Source organism: Poeciliopsis prolifica, unplaced genomic scaffold, assembly GCF_027474105.1.
Source record: "Poeciliopsis prolifica strain line A6 unplaced genomic scaffold, Auburn_PproV2 SCAFFOLD021, whole genome shotgun sequence".
Taxonomy (NCBI): domain Eukaryota; kingdom Metazoa; phylum Chordata; class Actinopteri; order Cyprinodontiformes; family Poeciliidae; genus Poeciliopsis; species Poeciliopsis prolifica.
In genome coordinates, this window is record NW_026562396.1 from 1,117,397 (window position 1) to 1,137,874 (window position 20,478).

General features: G+C 39.6%; 2 protein-coding genes across 2 annotated transcripts; one reads left to right on the forward strand and one right to left on the reverse strand.

Annotated features, from left to right (window-relative positions):
- The first annotated feature begins 622 nt into the window (after positions 1-622).
- Positions 623-7,698, forward strand: dpep1 (dipeptidase 1). Its single transcript, XM_055044915.1, has 10 exons — positions 623-873; positions 1,116-1,242; positions 1,770-1,902; positions 2,161-2,311; positions 3,345-3,414; positions 3,986-4,162; positions 5,189-5,273; positions 5,412-5,487; positions 5,636-5,771; positions 7,123-7,698. The coding sequence occupies exons 1-10, from the start codon at positions 749-751 to the stop codon at positions 7,297-7,299; spliced, it is 1,257 nt and encodes a 418-aa protein (XP_054900890.1). The 5' UTR covers positions 623-748; the 3' UTR covers positions 7,300-7,698.
- Positions 7,679-18,258, reverse strand: slc22a31 (solute carrier family 22 member 31). Its single transcript, XM_055044914.1, has 9 exons — positions 17,812-18,258; positions 15,628-15,731; positions 15,379-15,533; positions 12,519-12,687; positions 11,920-12,065; positions 11,242-11,350; positions 10,510-10,718; positions 10,128-10,239; positions 7,679-9,984 (listed from the first exon to the last, which is right to left on the reverse strand). The coding sequence occupies exons 1-9, from the start codon at positions 18,235-18,237 to the stop codon at positions 9,540-9,542; spliced, it is 1,875 nt and encodes a 624-aa protein (XP_054900889.1). The 5' UTR covers positions 18,238-18,258; the 3' UTR covers positions 7,679-9,539.
- Between the last annotated feature and the right edge of the window lie 2,220 nt (positions 18,259-20,478).

A 20,478-nucleotide genomic window follows, 5' to 3' on the forward strand; every position in this document is an offset into this window, starting at 1 on the left:
TGAGAAAATACATATTACTGCTGTACTTCCTGCAAAAGTTCCTTTTGGCCCTGATGGCTGTCTTTGACAGAAACGACGTATTTCCCTCTCATGTTGCCACAGCAAGCAGATGTAATGCTCCCTCAGATGCAGAGGTACACCCTCCCATCTGCTGCCACCGTTGAGCAAGCTCTGCGCTGGTGGTAACATGACTCAGTCTCATGTTCTCATGTTTTCATTGTGTCACAGTGCGCGTGGCTGTTGTTTCAAGGTGGTGTCAACCTGGGCCCCTTTTTCTTTAGTGAACAGTCATGCTTTGAGCATTTTTGTTTTTCATTCTTTGTCTGCAGACAAACTGGTTGATTCTTCTAGAAAATATATACTTGTTTTACAGTAAGGTTCTGGAAAATCTTTACAAAAAAATTATTTTAGGCCACGAGAATAGCAAAATAATACTACTTTCTCCAAGAGGACAATGGACACGATCCAAAACATTTGAGGTGAACGTCAGAAAATAAATTACACATTAACCAGCTTAAACTGACAAGACCACAGATTGTAACAGCAATTGAGCTACTTATTACACTCAGTGATTTACTGACGAACTGAGAAATGACAGAGGCGGAGCAATGAGCTGACATGCAAACTGATTGGTGCATGGAAAGGGGTAGAAATCAGCTTTGACCCAAACCAAAGGACAGGCTACCAAGACAAAACAAAATATTTTTGCAGCAAATATTAGAATCTGAGATATTTTGTATTTAACAAGATGTCACCCAGATTGATGTTGTCTTCATGTCTGGCACTGTGGATCAGCTTCTGTGCCGTCACCTTGGCTGAGGACTGGCTGACCAGAGCTCAAAACCTGATGAAAACAACGCCGCTTATTGATGGGCAAGTTCAAATGTCTTTTGTGCTGATCTTGGCTCTGTATATTCTAGTAGAGGTAGAAATTAAAATAAGTGATTTTAAGTTCAGTTTGGAAGATTTGACAAGCCTACATACAGTCTTTGTAATTTATCAAACTGATCTGGTAGAAAGTATAATCTTTCCCTGTCTGATCATAATGGATATCATTTTTTGACTATAATGTTCTTGTAGATTGTTGACTTTTACTTATTGGTTTAATAAAACAGCCACAATGACCTGCCTTGGCAGCTTCGAAAGCACTTCAATAATCAACTCAACAATGTGGATCTCAACACATTGAATATAACACACACCAACATCCCGAAGGTCAGGAAGGGGCAGATCGGTGCACAGGTATGTTGGAAACAAGAACTACTGGAGACCAACTATTTAAAATATAACAGGTCTTTAAACAGAAAGACAGGAAGAAGAAAATTCGGAAAAAATAAGGAAAGAAGCGTTCAATTCATGAATTTTAGCTAATCATGAACTAAACATCTCTCATTACATAAGGAAATGATGTAACTTTCAAAATCTGTCAACCATTCAGTTGTCATTGAACTGTATGACAAGTCATGTAGTTGTAACAATCTAACATTATGGCAGTAAAACACTATAAAAACCCTAAAAGCCCAACTGATCTTGGCTGAAAACTGCACAGGGAAAACGTCACAGTTACCATGTAGTTGTGAAAAACTAATTCTCAGATGATCAGAAGATCTTTCTTCATTGTGACCCTGGAGAACTCGAGGTTCAGAGCCTCAACTAATTTCCTCATCCAAACAAAGTTTGTCGCAGGCCAGAAATAAATACAAACATTAAAAAATGTTGAACTGATTTCCACCTGTCCATGTGCTTTGACACAATGTGCTGCTTTTCAGTTCTGGGCGGCGTATGTGCCCTGTGACACGCAGTACAAAGATGCTGTCAGACAAACTCTGGAGCAGATTGACGTGGTCCACAGGATGTGTTCAAAATACCCGGAAACTTTCCAGTTTGCCACCAGCAGCAAAGGTGAGGCATTCATCTGCAGCAGCCAGTTCTCAGGGGTCAGCAGCCTGCATGTTCTAGTTCGTTCTCTGCTTCAACACACTTGAATCAAATGATGGTTCATTAGATCCTGGACATGCCGAGGAGTGAGTTGGACCATTTGAACCAGCTGTGCAGAAGCAGAGCAATATCTAAAAGACGGGAGCTGGACACCCATGATCTGGACCATTTATGTCCTGAATTTAAACAGTCGCACGGTGTGACCCATTATAACCTGCACAGATATCGAGGAAGCCTTCAAATCGAATAAGGTGGCCAGCCTGATTGGGGTGGAGGGCGGTCACTCCATCGACAGCAGCCTTGGGACTCTGCGCACCATGTACCATTTGGGTGCCCGCTACATGACGCTCACACACTCGTGCAACACACCCTGGTGAGAGCAAGCAACTTACTGGATTAAAGGCATTTACATAAAAACAAACATACATCTGATTTAAATTGAAAGAAATGAGTCAAAATTTACATGACAAAAATCCTTCTTGATTGATTGTGATAGAATCCAGAGTATGATTTAAAAACTCAGACAGAGATGTGATGTATGTTGGATTAATGGTAAGATAAAAATACATTATGAGCTGTTTTCTAAATTCTTTGTGGATAAATGTTTCCAACAAAAATCTGCTGTCCATTAGTTTTGGTTCAGGTTTCACTGTGGAGAGTTCGGGAGATTCCTGCAAGTCTGTCCCACAACGTATCAGATTAGCAGAATATCTGGGCTGGTTTTGACATGTTCTGCTTAATGGCCCCGACTGCAATCAGAAGAGATTGTGTTGTCTCTTAAATAAAGACTTTGAACACCAAGTTCTCTCCACTTGCAGCTGCATGTTAACTGAGAAGCGCTGCAGAGATTTCAAAGTGCCACATGAATGTAGATCAGCCTTTTTGTGTGCTCGTGTAAAACGTCAATTCGGATTAAACTGCATCAAATTGTGATCAGTACTGTCACTCATAAGCTCTATATAGATTTTTCAAAGGTTAGATTACTCCATCACCATGAACATCGTGGCAGAAAGAGTGAAGAATTGCTGTTTCTGTGAAAGTCCAACATCGTATCTGTGATATTTCTCCATTCGTCTTTTCAAATATAGACACACTTCTTAATTTTCTTTGAAAATAAGACTCTTATTTTCTGCCACTCAGCCTGACAGAAAATCAACCATCATTTATTCCTGGGTTCAGAATAAAGTTTGCAGTCATGTTGATGTTCAGACATACTAAAATTTGACAATCAACCTTTTAGTTTGAATCATTTTGGATTTAGATTAGTTTGCAAATTACTGTGTCATGTCAAAGAATCACCTACTTGAGGGCAACAGGTTGAAAGAAGAAACAGAGTTTGCAAGATAAAAACATCCACTGTGGTTTTCACTCAGATTATGTGCAAGTGACCTGTTTCTGGTCGTCAGGGCGGACAACTGGCGTGTGGACACCGGAGCAGACCCACCTGAGAATAACGGCCTGTCTGCTTTTGGCAAGGTAAGAAGAAGCAATAGAGATGATTTAACTCTCACAGTCGAATGTTTCACAGATTACTCTCTGATTGCACTTCTGCAGGTTCGCTGTTACTGTGATATATTTTACATGACTTGTGTAAAAAAAAAAAAAATCTCTGGGTCAAGCAAAGCTCCACGTCTGATACAAGTTCATCCTATGAACTGCTTCATGCTTTACTGCCTGACAACATTGATTGATTTGAACGAGGCTCTCAACATAAGATATGCGTGAACATGTGCTTAGCATGATAAGACTTCTGTGGTCAGGGCTCTAATGGACAAAGTTGCACAACAATCAGTGTTTGATCATCAGTGAACTCATACAGCTCCAGATAATACATACAGAAGAGACTTATCTGCTAACATATGGACAGCCTTGTTGCTGCAACTCTTTAGATCAGGTTGTGTTTGCATTAATGATGATGTCAAATAGAAAACAAGTGTTACATCGATGTCAGCTCCTGGAAATAGAACTAGCCACAAAACATGAACAACTGTTTACTGCAGGTGTTATGCATATTAAATGTTATTTTTCTGTTTGGTTTGATTGACAGAAACTGATTAAAGAGATGAACCGTCTGGGGATGCTCATTGACTTGGCTCACGTGCCTGTAACAGTGATGAACCAGGTCCTGGACATATCCGAAGCTCCTGTTATCTTCAGCCACTCCTCTGCGTACACCGTCTGTCCACACAAGAGGAACGTCCCCGACGATGTCCTCAACAGAGTGGTGAGTCTTTCTCTAAACCGTGGGTTACTGCAATACACAAAGAAAGGTACTTAGATATCTCTTAAAGACGTGTTTTTTTTTTTTTTTTAATTGTGCATAGAACTGGTCTCATGAACCTCAGTCGAATAAACACGGAACATAAAGTGCAAATTCAAAAATGTAGTTTTACAGTTTAGAAAGTTAAAATATTGGGTCTCTAAACAAATATGCAAATCCAGTCAAATATGCAAATCCAGTCATTTTGCATTTAATTCTGTCAAAATGTATTATGATTCTAACAATAGATTATTACAATAAGGATCAGTCTTTATTTTGCATGAAATCTCTTTTTACAATGTGTGTCACAATTTAGCTCAAATTCTCCCAAGTCAAGCAGCAGTTTTCAGTATTGCTGTTGCTGAAAGTGTGACTTTGTTACAGATGTCATAATTAGCTTCCTGAGCAATGTAACAATGTGCTGCCAATACCTGAAGAAGTCTCCCCCAAAAATGCATCCAATTGCAATTGCTTAACAGGAAATGTGCTACAAAGCAAACATTTGTCTTTGTATGAAATTGCAAAGATGAGAACTTGATGATTTTGTTCAATGATTGAACTTTTTCAATACAGACCTACTAACTGGTTATTGTTTTATGCATATGCATTCTGCCTGATAGCTAAAAGAGAAAAAAAATGTAAGAAATGCTTAGGTAACATTTTTTGCTTTACATAATAAACCTTTAAATGCCTTTTATGATGTCATCAGAGCTTAAGTGAAACCTTATAAAACGATTCAGTTCATGCCTTACATGCTTAATGACCAGTCAAACTGCAGTCAATAAAATGAGAAGGCATTTTTTTTAAGCTAAATTGTAAAACATTAAGCAGATCAAGCAGGTGTGTATTACAACAGATGAGACGGCAGATTAGTTTAAAAGCTTCGGATTGGTGGAAGTCCAGATGCAGAGTCCAACTAATCAGAAAGGTCAGGTCTCTGACCATCATCATGGCTTCAGCTTGTCATGCTGTGTTTCTTTCTGACTCTAGAATGAAACTGGAGGAATTGTGATGGTGAACTTCTACAATGACTATGTGACGTGCAGCCAGACGGCCCGCCTCTCAGATGTGGCTGGTAAATGAGCAGTCTTCCCATACAGCTATTGTAAAACTAGTTAAATTGTAACATTTATCATCTACCTTGAAAACAAAAACGACAACAAAAAAACCCTGTCCATTCACTTGATTGTAAAGTTTATTGCTGTCATTGCAGATCACTTTGATCATATAAAGAAGGTGGCCGGCGCAGGTATTATTGGTTTTGGTGGAGATTATGACGGAGTCACCAGGTAAGAGCCAGTAAAAACACTGAGAGAAGATAAGGATTTTTTTTTATCCATCAGCGTTTTTGCAAAAAGCGGTCTTACATAAACAGTGACATAAAATTGAAGAAGAGTTTTCCAGAAGATTTTGTTTTCACAAACGTTGTTCTGTCAGGGTTCCTGAGGGTTTGGAGGATGTGTCTAAATATCCCAACCTGGTGGCTGAACTTCTGAGGAGAGGGTGGACGGATGAGGAAGTGAAAGCAGCTCTTGGAAATAACCTCCTCCGGGTCATGAGGGAGGTTGAAAACGTGAGCGCTATGTACTCAGCATCAAGCTTTGTCAATTGTTTTTTAATATTTTAACTGTGAAAGAAAGAACAGTCAGTCAGTCAAAATTATGGAATAGAAAGAAGCATAAAAGACATCCCATTGTAAATAGATAATGTTTAACATGGTGTTAGTTCATCCTGTGTCGCTATAACAACTCTTATCCAGCGCTTAGAAAAGTTTAAATAGGATTTTTTTTTAACCTTTCTTTCTAAACAGCATTTATGAGGTCAGACACTGATGTTGGATGAGAAGGGTTGGATCACAGCCACCACTCTAATTCATACCAAAGGTGTCCTGTTGTTATCAAATCTTAATTCAGGTCATTCAAATTTCTCCATACCAAACATCTACAGGCCATTGATTTTGATTTATGCACCGGTGAGAGGAAACACCCTGAACTGTTCCCGTAATGTGAGCATATGAGCATAATCCTAAATACTGAAGCCGAATCCATCTCCTGAGAAATGGTCCAACACAACCATCTTCTCTGCGCCGAACTTTATATTTCAAATGGAGCCAGACAAATGAAGTTAGACGAGTGTCTTTCTTCTAGCAGCTGCCACTGGATTGCATCTAATATGTTACAGTGAACTTTGTGTTGTAAGGCTTTGCTGAAGCTGCCTGACCATAGAAACCCATACCAAGAAGCAGCTTTCTATCCACTGTTCTTGAGCTAATCTGAAGGTCACACTAAGTTTGGAAGCCTATAGCTGCAGAAAGTTTACATCCTGCTGCATCCACTGACATGCTCTGGGATGGCTACTTAATAGCTGAGTTGCTATTGATTCCAATAGTTTTCAGTTATTTATTGCACAGGTGATATCCTTTCACTGTGCCACTCCAGATTTCACTGAGCTCCTCTGAGTGACCCATTGTGGATTGTGGAAGCAGGCCAAGGTGCTGATCTTGTATACATTTGGTGACTCATTGTTGCTGTGCAATATAGAGCAGGTGGTAAAACAAGGCGCAAGCTTGGAATATATAATTTATGTGCTTTATTTTTGATTTGGGAAACTTGTGTTTGTGTTGGTATCAAATTAAAATGAATTAACATTTTATTTGTACAGCACATTTCAGCAACAAGGCATTTCAAAGTGCTTTACATCATAAAAACCCAAAAATACAAAGTAACAGAATCTATCTTAGCAGCTCTAGATTTAGCAGATCTTAGGAAGTTCATATATATTCTAGATATAACCTTTAACAGGACTTTAAGTGGGTTTCTTCCTGCCTCTTTTCCATGGATTTGTGGAAAGCTCGAATAGATGCAGTGTTTATTGATTAATGTGAAATCAGAACACACATTGCTTGCTGTCGTTTCTTGCTTCAGGTCCGTGACAGAATGTCGACCACCTCGCCAGATGACAGTCCTATTCCATACGACGATGTGAAGAATCCCTGCAGGACGAGCTACGGCTACACCGACTCTGGAGCTGCTCGCTCGCTCAGCACATTGACCCTTTTGCTCGTTACGGCTTTCCAGGCTCTTATGACGTTAATAGATTAGATAATCACCTCAGCAGTGACATTTTCTTAAATCATAGGATTTTAAATCTTTCATTTTAATGTTAAAACTCTTAGTTCTGGTAAACTTTCAATTATATTATCAGTTACTAAAGAACAACAATTATTCAAAGTAGAGCTTCAGCTTAAAATTACTCATCAAAGGATGCAGGAGAAGCAAATCTTAGACTCTTATCTTGATTATACTACAGTATCCAAATGTTTAAAGAATGATCTGCACTGGATGGAAGCTCTTATGTGAGACAATAGTGCCATCTAGTGTTCTTTGTAAGACACTACAAGAGTTTTTATCAACCTTTTGGAGATCTGCTGGACATGAACACTAAATATGTCAGATTTCACAGGACAGTAAAACACAGAAATAAAGTGTTATCAACTTTTGCATGTTTACTTTACAGAATCGTCATTAACAGATCACTTAAAAAGACATAAAACTGGAGTTACAGTAGAACATTTTATGAAAACGGTGTCATTTTCTTTTAAATGCATGAGGGACAAAACATCCAACAGATTAGGTTTAATCAGAAAGTCTGATCTACATAGCCACCTTTCAGAAATTAACTGTAAACACAATTACTTAACTTTTTCATCATTTAGATGCCCAACAGTGAATGTTGGTTTTGCAAATCCCAGCGCATTCAAGCATCCTTGTAGCCGTAATGCAGTAGTGTATATTCCATTTTTGTCAGCCACACAGTGGATAAAACATGCTTTCATCAATGTCTTTGTTTTTGTCTCCAAGGTTCAACACATACTGCAACCAAACACGCTTAAGATATTTATGTGAACAATGTTTGTTGAAAGGCACAAAAAATACCTGAGGAACATCATTTGATTGATTTAATGAATTGAAAACTGCATCTTCTGGCGCCCTCCTGTGTGCTTCACAGGAACAAATGATATCAATCTGAGGATCATAATCATCTGCACAGGAAGAACAAACTTCCCAGGACAGGCGTTGGACAAGATGAGGATAAATGTTTCAAGAGAACTATTATTACTGTTTTTACAAACCTGTGAACATTGGCAGCATATAAATCAATTTTTCCCCTACAAAACAGAAACCAGCAAAACAGTTCCAGAACTTTTTCAAACTAGTTTAAAACAGCTACTTTTCTAACTTCCTGCATCAGGAAGCAGCACTACAGTGCTTAAAAAAAAAAAAAATTATCTGTAAACCTTAACAATAAGTGGAGCTTCAGATTCACTTTTACATATTGCTGTGATTTTAGTTCATTTTTTTTAGAGCTGCTCTTTGCTGCTTGCACTATTGAGAAATTCTTTAGCGACCACAAGAGGGAGCTGCAGCTCTCAGACTAATATGTTTTTCAGGAAAACAGATGAATGGCTGCAGCACAAATTATTAACTATCAATGAGACAAGGGTTTGTTTTTTAGATGGGTTTCTGTGGAATAGCTTAAAATAGACATTATCTTACCTGCAGCAAAGGGGATTCAAATTAGTATTAGAGATTGGCTACTTTATGCCATCATGTTACATTTATTATTCATCTCCCTCTATAAGCTGGAGCAAATACTAAGTAATTTTACACCTAATCACTTTATTAATATATTTTTCAATACATTTAATTTTCTTAATGAAATATATATGGAGCTGTTGAAACACTACAAACTGTTCTACTCTACACCAAAAGAAAATACACTGAGCAGGAAAATGTGTCTTTTCCTGTGACATATAGAGAAATCCACATAAATCAGAAAATACAGAAGCAGAGGTTTCACGTAGAATATTTTGACAGCAACAGCAACTACAGCTGATCAGGGAGGGAAATGGAAACAACCTTTATGTGCAAATGTGACAAAAAGTAAAATTACTGAAATATTTGAATGTCACAGTGTACATTTCCTCTAGAATAAGACCAGCTTGGATTCGCTATACTGACATGGCTACTCATTACTACCAACAACTTCACACAACCCCATTTAAAAAATGATTTGAAAGTAGTGTACTCCATCACCACAGACAGAACCGTTGCTTATTACAGCCCAGTGCAGACCTTTAATACACTTATTAAAGGTTGGATTACAAAATGCTACAACTAAACGCTCATGGCTTGAATCAAAGAGAAGAAGTGACTGAACCTTCTGTAACAACAGACAGATATAAGGTGCTCCGATGTCAGCTCTATAGATGACATGTTTCCAGCTGAGGTATCTTTGGAAGGAGGAAGTAAAATCCGTCTGCAGGAGGAGGCCGACAGGTTTACAATACAACGTCTTCCTGTGCTCTGTTTTCTCCTTCCTGCGTGTTGCTGTCTGACAGCAGAGGCGAAGCAGATGGCCCAGCAATCCTGTACGGCAAATTGTCTTTGATCAACATCTTCCTAGTGGCAGAAACCAAGTGGGAATAATTATCCGGATTGTACTCGGACACCGGAGGCCGCGTGCATAACAAAGGCAGACAGTCTCTCTTCTGTTGGGACAGGAAGAGAGGCGGACGTCGCTGGCTCTCGCCCTCCTTCAGGGAGTCCGGGAGCGACTTGCGTTTGCTCTCAGGCAAGAGCATGATGCAGAGCACGGAGAGGATAGCGAAGGAGGCGAAGATGACGTGGTGCAGGAAGAAACCACGCTTATCCTGCAGCTCCATCATAGAGGAGGCGGCCATGCCAACACATCCCGCTGCCAACACCAGACCGAAACAGCCACCTCTGATAGAGAGATGGAGGAATTTAGAAAAGCACCATGCATAGGTCAAATTAAACTTTACTCACAGCTTCCTAAACTAAATTTAACAACAAGGCAACCGGAGATACTGGCAAACATGAACTAAATCTAAAGCAAAGACACTCACCGGACAACGGTGGGCATGACTTCACAGGCGAAGAAGGCACTGAGCATGGCAAGAGCCTGAGAGAACAGCAAACCCACCACAGAGAGGACCAGCACCAGCCCACCTTGGAGATCTGAGACCAGAGCAGCAACAACTTTACTCAGTCATCACTGAAAACCTTTCTGCACTTTGACTTTAGCCAGAAATATCACAGCTGTGATAAAATAAAATAAAAAGTAGCATTTGGAAACCTCAGAGAGCAAAATACTCCTGAGTGACTAGTTGAATGTAGTCAGTTGTGGTTGAGAGTCTAATGAAAAACAGCTAGAATCTTCCACTACAAAGAACAGATCCCACTGTTTCTGAGTCAAACAATGTGGTAAATGTGAGGGAGAGGACGTACAGTCTGTGAGGGCCAGCAGCAGCAGCGAGGACAGTCCTGTGACGATCGCAGACAGCAGGAGAATCCCTCGCCGACCGAAGTGATTGACACACAAACAGATAAAGACACAAGCCAGGGCGCCCGTCACCACCCGCAGGAAGTACTTTAAGTAGAAGTTGTACACGTCCAGGTTTCTGGTGAAACAGTACTGGATTCCTGTTCCAATAAACCTTCAGGGGAGACAAAGTTACACACATACTTACATTTTTTTTAAAGAAGACTGACCACAAATAACTTGAAAATGTTTTATTCCATGCTCCTTATGTTAAAAGTTTTTTTTCAATACTAACTAAGTTTGTCTAACATATAATTTCCACCCCCTACCTTTCCTCTCTAGGACTACATAACACACACGATGAAATGTGTTTTCATTCCTGCAGAAAATGAAAGACTTAAGGTTTTTCCACATTTTTGTGCTTGAGCTATAACTTAACAATTTTTGTTATTAAAGTCAAAAAAATGCTTCTGTGTATCTGTTGTTGGATGATGCATTTAAACCTAAAATGTGAAGATGCTCCTCGTTTTCACGCATTTAATAAATAAGAAAAAAGAATTATTGGTATTCAACTGAACATAAAAGAGAAAATTGGGTAAAAATTCTGATCCATGGCCATAAGTTAAGTCTTCTTAAAATTTAGGAAGTGAATAAGAGACACTTTAAAACAGAGGAGGTTGTGAAAAACAAAAACTCACAGAGTGAAGCTGAGAATGAGACAGTTCTTCCAGATAACACGAGTCCGTCGAAGCTGCAGGACTGAATAGTACCTCGGCTGGTGGTCTTCTCCATATGCAGAGTCTATTTCTAAATAAAAATAATAATTTAAAAAATTGTTTATCAGCTTTAGTTATGAAGAATCAATGCTAAAAGTGTAAAAAAAAAAAAAAGAAAGAAAAAAGCCTTACAGTTCATGCAGCGTCTCTGTTATTAGTATGTATAAAATGTCTCATTGCCATCTGGTGGCTATTGGGGAAATTACACTTTTGAACATAATTTTAAGTCCACAATTTTAAAGTATAAACTAAAGCAAACTATAAGTTACAGATTTGAAAAATGTAAATGGATCAGACAAAAATAAAGGTAAGAGACATGAATGATGGTCATCTTCATTGCTTTTTTTCAGAAACAATGAAAAGGTTCAGTCTGTGACTCATTGTGAAAACAAGCCTTTCAAGTCACAACAATTAAACATTTAAACACATTGACTATTAAAAAACACAGCATTTTGATTGGTGCTTTATTTGTGGGACTAATTAGATCATTTTGCTGCTGAAAATGGTGAACCTGATTTGTTTCCTAGAAGCAGAAACCATTAGAAAACCCAACATTTGCATGTCAGCATAAACAAGCTGCAGCACGCAGCTCTGTGATACCTGACATCAGAGTTTCACCAGGATACATCTCATCTTGGAGACAAACGCCGTTCCTGGTAGTAAACTCCTGCAGGCTCCTCTTGGCCTTCGGAATGTGCTCTGTGGCCAGCAGCCAGCGAGGAGACTCAGGAAACACTGACGCACAGCTGTGGAAAACAACTCCGTTATCATTTCTCAGGGAGACAGCCTAGTTCAAACATTTCTTCCTCTAAAAAAGAGCTGAAACAACAAATCAATGCAAAAGCCATTTGCAATAAAGCAGTGCTAAAATGAGGAAAACATCACCAGTTTCATAAACAATCCCCTGAGGGCTTCAGTGAGCTTCCTATGAAGTTTTCTGTGTCTGTACTTGCTACTTTTAAGGGCGTGGTTGTCTCTCATGCATGAAATTCATCATGGAGGTTATCTAAAAACTCTTCACTAAAATTCATGAAGAGTTTGTCCTTCAGGACTTTGTTGATTTAATTAGGACGATGTAAGTGCATCTATTAGGAGCTTAAAACTGCTCCAGCCTTCATTAGCACCAGACTGTTTTTGTGGCTATTTCACAAAGCGCAGGTGGGAAATAAAAGGTGACTGACTACTAAGATGTGGCTCACCACCAATAGGAGAGCAGCAGAAGCAGAGGCAAAGTGGCCACGGCCTGGAGAACGGGCCAATCGCGACACAGAACGGCGAGACCGGGCAACAGCAGCTCCGCAGAGACGGCGAAGAAGCCGCCGATCATGGCAACCATGAGGCGATGGGGAGGGTCAGAAAGCTCCAACCCTGAGAGAGAGAGGCAGGAAACAGAGAGGATGCATGAGATCCAACCAAAGCTGAGGCAGAAAGAAACATTTGTGTGGAGAAAATCCATTTCCTGTCATAAAATTAATTTTCCCCTCATACATAAAAAAAAAAAAATCACAGCTTTGCAGATTTCTTGTCCAATTCGACAGTAAAATGTCCCAGAGTGAAGTGAAGTGTATTGTCGAAGAGCCTAGTAGCTGTCAATGAGAACCAAAAGTCATCGATAGATAACAAATTAATGGATGACTTGATTATTGAGATTCTTTTAAAACAGCAGCTCTATTAGGTGAATATAGTTCGGCCTGAAAAAAAAACAACAACCTACAAATGTCAGATTCAACCGTTAAACGTAACAAATAGAGAGCTCTGTACGTCTCTGTTGAACTTTGACCTACTTGCTCTGCATGGGTGGGATGATAAATATCTGACTTCCTGCTATCATCTATTCCTCCAGTTCAGTCCTGTTATTTTTTTCTTTGTGAGGAAGCTGCTTAGGAAGAACACCGTGGTGGAAACGTTCTCCTCTGCACTCCTCTCCTCGCCCCACCAGAAGTCAATCTGGCATCAAATTTAAAATACAAAAATAAAATTCATCTGACCTTGCAGGAATGTGGGGCATCAGAAGCACATAAAAAACCAAACTGTTCGTTACGTTTCCGTGGTACGGAGGCAACATTTCACCATAAAGCATCATGTTCTTCTATCCAGTAATGTGTTGAGTCTTTTCACGTCATTTTGGACCCTTTCAGGCCGACATGTTTAGAAGATCTGAGGCTTGTCAATGTGAAACTTATGAACCATGCAGGTCTCCATTTAGACACAGGACCTTGGACCCCTGGCAGGGATTGATGTGGTACACTTGTAAGAAACTAAAAAAATTGTGAGAAAGATAAAAAATAATCTCTAAGCATGTCTCAGAAAGCACAACAGATGGGATAACTCCAAGCCACAAAAAGACAACTAGAAACATTTTACTCACTCACAACTTTTTTGTGCTGACAAACGTTTTGTGATAGCCACTCCAAAACACTGATCTTGCTGTTTTTCAGTCATTGTGACACTAATTTAGTGGTATCCTGAGAGTAACAATCCATTCGAAAGAAATATTTGTGTCCAAGCTTCTATGGCCTCAGTCATATTTTGCCAAAAGTGACATATGCAAAAACAATTACATAAAAAGTCAAAATAACAGCTGTGGATTCAGGCCAAGTAGAAACGTTGACTATTTTAAACCCGTTTCATTCACTATTCACCAGTTACGTTCGTCTAAATGACTGTAAATAACTGATTAACACAAAGAGGTTTGCATGTTGTCAGACATCTGGAAAAAGCCCCCAGGTCAACTGTACGACTTTGGAGTCCTAATTTAATTACCTCAATATTGGTTTGACGAGTGGATATAATGTGATACAAGAAATTGAATTATTACGTATATTAGCGATGCTAATCGCACAGAGAAGATCTTTGTTACGAGGTCATGGGGGACAAGAAGAAGAAGAGGGACCATAATGGATCGTTTATGGGTCTCTTATTCTATTTCTGAGGCTCTGCTAAAATATGAGCAGCGGAGACACTGATAGACCATTCAACTGGAGTACTATTATATTTTATACATAATGGAAATATGAAAAGAATTAGCAACAGCTGCTTTCTCCCTGCTCCCCATTTAAAACTACTCATCTAAAAGCCTTGCATTTAACAGACTGATTCTTTACTTTTTGACAAGAACTAAAAGTTATGTTTCTTTTTTTATCTGTGTGCCTCCTGAAGTGAACATGAGATAACACAGATCGGAAGGGTTTGTAATTTGCTGACAAGATTTCCTCTCATCTTCCAGATAAGTTGGGCCTTTGCGCATGGGGTTTGTGTTATTTTTAGTATTTAGTTCAGTTAGTTAGTTTCTCTCTAATATACAGAAGCACACATATTTTGTGATTTCCACATTGACATTACATAACTTTTAAGTGACGCTGAATTGTTTCAAAGATCGGAGTAATGAACGATCCATCATGGTGATGAATCGGGCTGCCGGGCCGGGCTAATGTAAATGTTGCAGAACCAGTTAATAGGTTCTTTGCTGTGAGCATGTGGAACTGGAGGAAATTAGAAATCATGGTGAAGATCAGGTGTCATTTATTTTTGCTCGACAGATGGTTTCTTATTTACAACTCTGGTCAAAAGTTTAGATGAACTCATTCGAGGTCTGGTTATCAGATTATTATTTTATTTATTTTCTTTTGTAGCTCTGTTCCTGGACGGATTGGTTGAAGAACAAGTGACTAAGTAGTTGTAAAAATAAACAAAAAAAATTGCTCACAAATCAGAATTTACTGTGGGTTTTCTCTAATTCACACAGATAAAATATATAAATAAATGCTAAAAAAAAAAACCTAACATTCTCCTAAGTTGCGTCTTGATCAAGTGTTTATTTTTCTGTTTCTTTCAACAAGTTTCTGTCATGATTCTGCCAGAAACAATGGAGATGGACCTGCTTATAGACCAGCGTATGTAACTTTTCCCCAAGGTTTAAAAACAGACTGAAATCCATTCAAACCTGCAACATTAAATCTTTGACACAATTGGGAGTTCAAACAGGACAGTGATCCAAAGCACACAACAAATTGATTAACTACTGAACATGCCGCAGGAAAGCTTCCCAGCCACACTTACTGAGGATGTAGGAGGACACAAACACGCCAGCGAGCATGGCGCCCTGACAGAGCCGCAGCATCAGAAACATCAGAGCGCTGCGGGACAGACACACGGCCACCCCAAACAAGCTGGACAGGGTGATGGAGAAGAGGAAACCCCGGCGACGACCCAACCTGAAAACAAGCCAGACAAAATACACCCATCAACTTAAAAAGCTATGACATAAATATGAATCTATATTAATTCATTTTTGGGATCATTACCTACCAGTCGCACAACGAACCCAGGAAGATGTATCCCACAATCCATCCCACCATGAAGCAGACATGCTGCCGCGGGATCTTCCATTCGTCCTTACAAACCAGATTCCACTGCAAACGTAGGAAGGAAGCAAACACATAAATTCACCTTTATAGAGATAAAATGGTCTATACATGTTTTACTCTTCTGCGTTTTCATTGGAAGGTTTCATGTGTGCAGAAATCAGATAAACCTAATAGTTCACATGTTTTATAAAGTCACAAAGAAGATAAACTGACTGAAGTCTGTGTGTTGAGCACTGTCTCCAGCAATCTGTACAGAAACTGATAACAAAGAGGACATACAGTATAGACAAAGCTAACAAAAATACCAAAGTGACCGTCAAGCTTTAACCTGCTCTTCTTTTCCAGTGAAGACAGTATGAATCATACATATTTCCTGTTTCAGTGCCTTTGGATTTCACTTAATAAAATCAATATCTTCCTGTTTTACAAGGCTGCAACAAACAGGCTGAAAATTTCACCACTTCTAATTTAATTCACTTTTATCTGTATGCAGCCTACTGTTCATAATCAAAGTCATGTTGAAGTATTTTACCGGAACAGTTATATTTACACCCAACTTATTTCAGCCAACTTTCATTCCTAGGAAATAAGGACACAAAGGTGAGAAATAGCAAAAATGTGAATTCTGTCACTTAAAAAATAAAATCAAAAAGGGTTTAATTTAAGTATGTACAGGGGGACAAGCTGCACTCAGTCCTGAAGTAAATGTCAGAAGACAGCAGGGAAACTGTGACAGGAATCACTGTGAGGAAGCGGGAATGCAGATCATGTTGTTCCTTATTGAGTTAAGATGCCTGCTGACAGGGTTATTACATTAGAAAAAAAAGCTGCACTTAAAGTTGCGGTCAGCGCCATGCCTCAGTGGTACCAGCAAATGCCTCCAAAATGTTTCTCTCGACACATCCCCACCCATCCTCCTCTTCAAGAGAGAGGAAAGAAGATTTACAACACAGTCTTATAAAAGACTGTACTAATATTCGCTGTTACACCAAGATTTTAGAACAGAAATGGAAAATTAGATAAAATACAACAGCTAAGGTAGTCAAAAAGCAGCAATCAAAATTACACTAACAAACATCAGAAAAAGACAATACAATTTAAATTTGGGTCAATGTAATGCGGATAATTCGGTGCAGTTCAAATGAAAGATATACATCACAGGTGAAGCTCATGCCCCCAATGAGCTTCTGTTGTTTGGTGGGATGTTTGTTTTAAACACTGTTGAGCTGTGTGGGGTTTTTCCAATTGTTCAAGATTGCCTTTTGTACCCGGGAATGACATAATGAAGTTGTTGCAGGGAAGGGAGGCGTTCCGGGTCTCCGGAAGAAACTGGGAGGCTTCAAACTTCCCAGTGCCACAGATTGTCAGAGCAGACAAGCATCTGAGAAATTAAGCAGAGGGGAGGACACAGAAGAGGAGGAGGTGGGAAATGACTTGCAATGACCCTGTTGTGCTTTTCAGGCGATTCTACTGCAGCCGCAGACATAACTGAGGTTCAGGAGGCTTTTAAAGTTCACCAACCCCCCCCTAAAAATACTTTGCAGGAGTTAATTTTTAGTGCTTCCCGTCAGCATTTTGCAGGCTGGATTATTGAGTGGCAAAACAAAACAGAAGATAAAGACGTTGTTTATAGAAGCTGCATGCAAGAAACTGAAGGTAAACACCATGTCTGTGTCTGGATGGCAGCTGTTACATTCATGACCCCTCAACCTCCTTTGAAACTTTATTTCATTCACTTGTCAGATTCAGGACTTTACATTTAAATTAAACTGGACTCATAAAGACACATAGGAGGTTAAGATTAGCACACATGAGTAAGATTCTGGAGAAAAATAAACTGTTAACCTAAACCTGAGTAAATATTGACTAACAGCTGACAGGAGCTGACTTTGGGACACACGAGATAAATTTTAGCAGAAGCAGAACAAAAAACAAAAACAAAAAAAAACAAAAGCAAAAACATTCATCTAATTTGTTGGGTTATATAACCTGAGGAAGCAGGTTTGCGTTTTTAGCAAGTAATGAAACACGGAATCTTCAGATTAATTGGACACAGTTGTGTTTTTTGTTTTAGTTGTTCATCCTCAAACAGCCAGCAGCAACTTTAAAGACAACAGCCTCCTACCTCCGTCAGGATGTTGCTCCGGAGCCCCAGCAGAGCTGGGTACTCCCAGCCCAGGCTGCAGTTCTCCTTTTCCCGCGGCACTTTCCTGGACAAGTCCGTGATATTTGCGGGATACTTGTAGCGCTCACAGTGGCTGAAGCCCTGGTCGTTCACCCAGGGAATGGTGAGGTTCAGGTAGGTCTCCCCCGAGTAATTGCTGAAAAAGGAAGGCAGCTGCTTCGGGTCCGTCTTGCAGTAGTACAAGTTCGGGATCTGGGTGAAGTAAACGTCGCTGAACAGGTTCAGCGCCACCGCAAAGGCGGGGAACCAGCTGAACACGACGGCGACCCGGTTGTACCGGCCGTAGCCACCGGTTCGGGGGAAAATCTTCGCCTCGTAATCCACGGGGAGGCGGCAGCTGGCGGAGGCGGACGCTCCTGAAGCCATTCCGGCAGCGAGTGCGCTCCGACACCGCGGGCTGCTCTGGCGGGCTGCGCGGCGCAGGCAGCAGGTAGGAACCCGCGGAGGAGGCGGGGTCTGCGGGTCACACACACTGACACACAGCAACACGATACCTGCTGGGATGACTCACAAAAATGTCCAGGCATCATTTTCCTGACTTTTTTTTTTTTTTTGACAAAAAAATTAATCAAAGTTCCAAATTAGATCAATGTTACCAACAGATCAGAAATGTGCAATATGTATATCTATATCTGGGTTATGCTGCCGGGCAATGACCCAAGACACCCTACTAGTCTAAATGACTCATAAAAAAAAGCGGCATTTTGGGGTGGCCTAGTCAAAGTCTAGTCTTAAATCCAAGTGAGATGCTGCGGTGCAACTTCAATGTTCAATTCAGTGTGATTCAGGTCAAACATTTTTGCAAAGATGAGTCATTCACAGTGATATAAAAACAGGCTCATTGCAAGTTATCCCTTTCTGATTGAATGTCTGAATTATTTTATTGCCGTTGCACAAAGCAGTGAAATTGGAAACAAAATGTTATGCAGGAAGGCAGCTGTGGATTCGGTGGAGATGCATATGTAATGTTATCACAGGGATAACTGGTTGTGTCAGTTGATAACAACTGAAACAGGTTTAGACTTGTGGAAAAACTCTTCACAAAACCCCCGGGTTGTTTTCATTTGCTGCTTTTCTCCTAACGAATCAAATGGTAACTTGAGAACTACTTTTTGTGTTTACTTGGGTCATCTGTTAAAATGAAGACAAATTCCTTGAGATGGCATTTGTTGTCATTTGGTGCCACATAAGTAAACTGAAAAGCTTTTCTGTGTGCCTCAACCAAAATATGTTCCGTCATTCAAACCTTGAAGTTCAAATTGTAATGCCGAATCAAAGATTGATTTCATCTTGTGATGATAAGAGCTTCCTAAAGATAATCATGAAGGCACAGGGTCATATACGCAAGATGAAATATTTCGACCTCAACACACGCGTGCTTTTTAATAAAGCAAGGCTGAATTAAAAAAAAACAAAAACCTGGATTGGTTTTATTAAGAAAAAGAAATTAGTGAATAAATAAAGTCAAATCAAAACTGAAAGCATTTCATTTACGGTATGAGTTATCGCCATATGCCTGATGCAGATGTCACTGAGTTTTGCTGGGATCTGTCGTCAATCTTTAGAAGTGCTTCACACTTCAATTTTCTTTTAGCAGATGACTCATGTTAGCATCATGTGACTGAGACTGGAAGCATGAAATTATTGTATTAATGAAGAAGGAAAGCTTCACCCACTCTCCCCTCTCTGTACCACCCAGGTCTGTTTACCAGTTTAGTGTCAGATTGTAGCATTTGAAACCAAAGTCTTTGAGACTGGCAGTCATGGGCTTTATTTTCAGTCATTTTAATTGTGGTTGGATTTCATTTTTTGCCAGGTAGTTCTGTCGTTTAATGTAATTAAGTACTAAACATCTCAGAATATATTTACTGAGAAACAGAAATTATGCATAGATATTTACTTGGTGGCCTTCCTCTTCCATGACTGCAAGTTTCTCTGGCATGAGGAGTATCTTCTGGAGTAACTTTTAGAGATGGAGACATTAATCTAGATAGTTGGTTGCTTTCTAAAACCCTTTTTTATGCACAATGTAATTATTATTTTCACTGCTTGTTTGCTGAGCTCTTACTCTAGAGACCCTCACCTCTATCTGCTGCCAATTCTCTGCTCTGCCTGTGACCAGATTCCCATTTAGAAGATGTTGTTGGCACTTTGTGTGCATTCCAGGGCACCTTGAAACTCACTGGATGACTCAGTAAATGGTTTAATGGTTGTTTGGGCAATCTTTCTTGAAACAATAAACTTGGCTGTGAGGTCACTATTGTTGAGAAACAATCACAAGCACTTTTTAACTTAACAGAAACCATTATAATCTTCTAATTCAGCTGAGACATCCTCAATAATCTCAGGTTATTGAACACTGTTTCTGTTCCCTCTTTTTAGGGAACAGAGACGGTGCATATGAGGTTCAGCAACTTTGCATTTTATCTTACCTGATGTAAATGTGTGTGGGAAGAAAAGGTTTAGTCATTCTCAAAACTGTTGGCCACTCCTCTTACTGTTGGTAAATTATCATGAGAGTGGATGAGTAGCAAGCACAGAAGAACCAGCGAACATCTGGTAATATTTCAAAATTTTATTAACGAACATAATCTCTGAGGAACAACA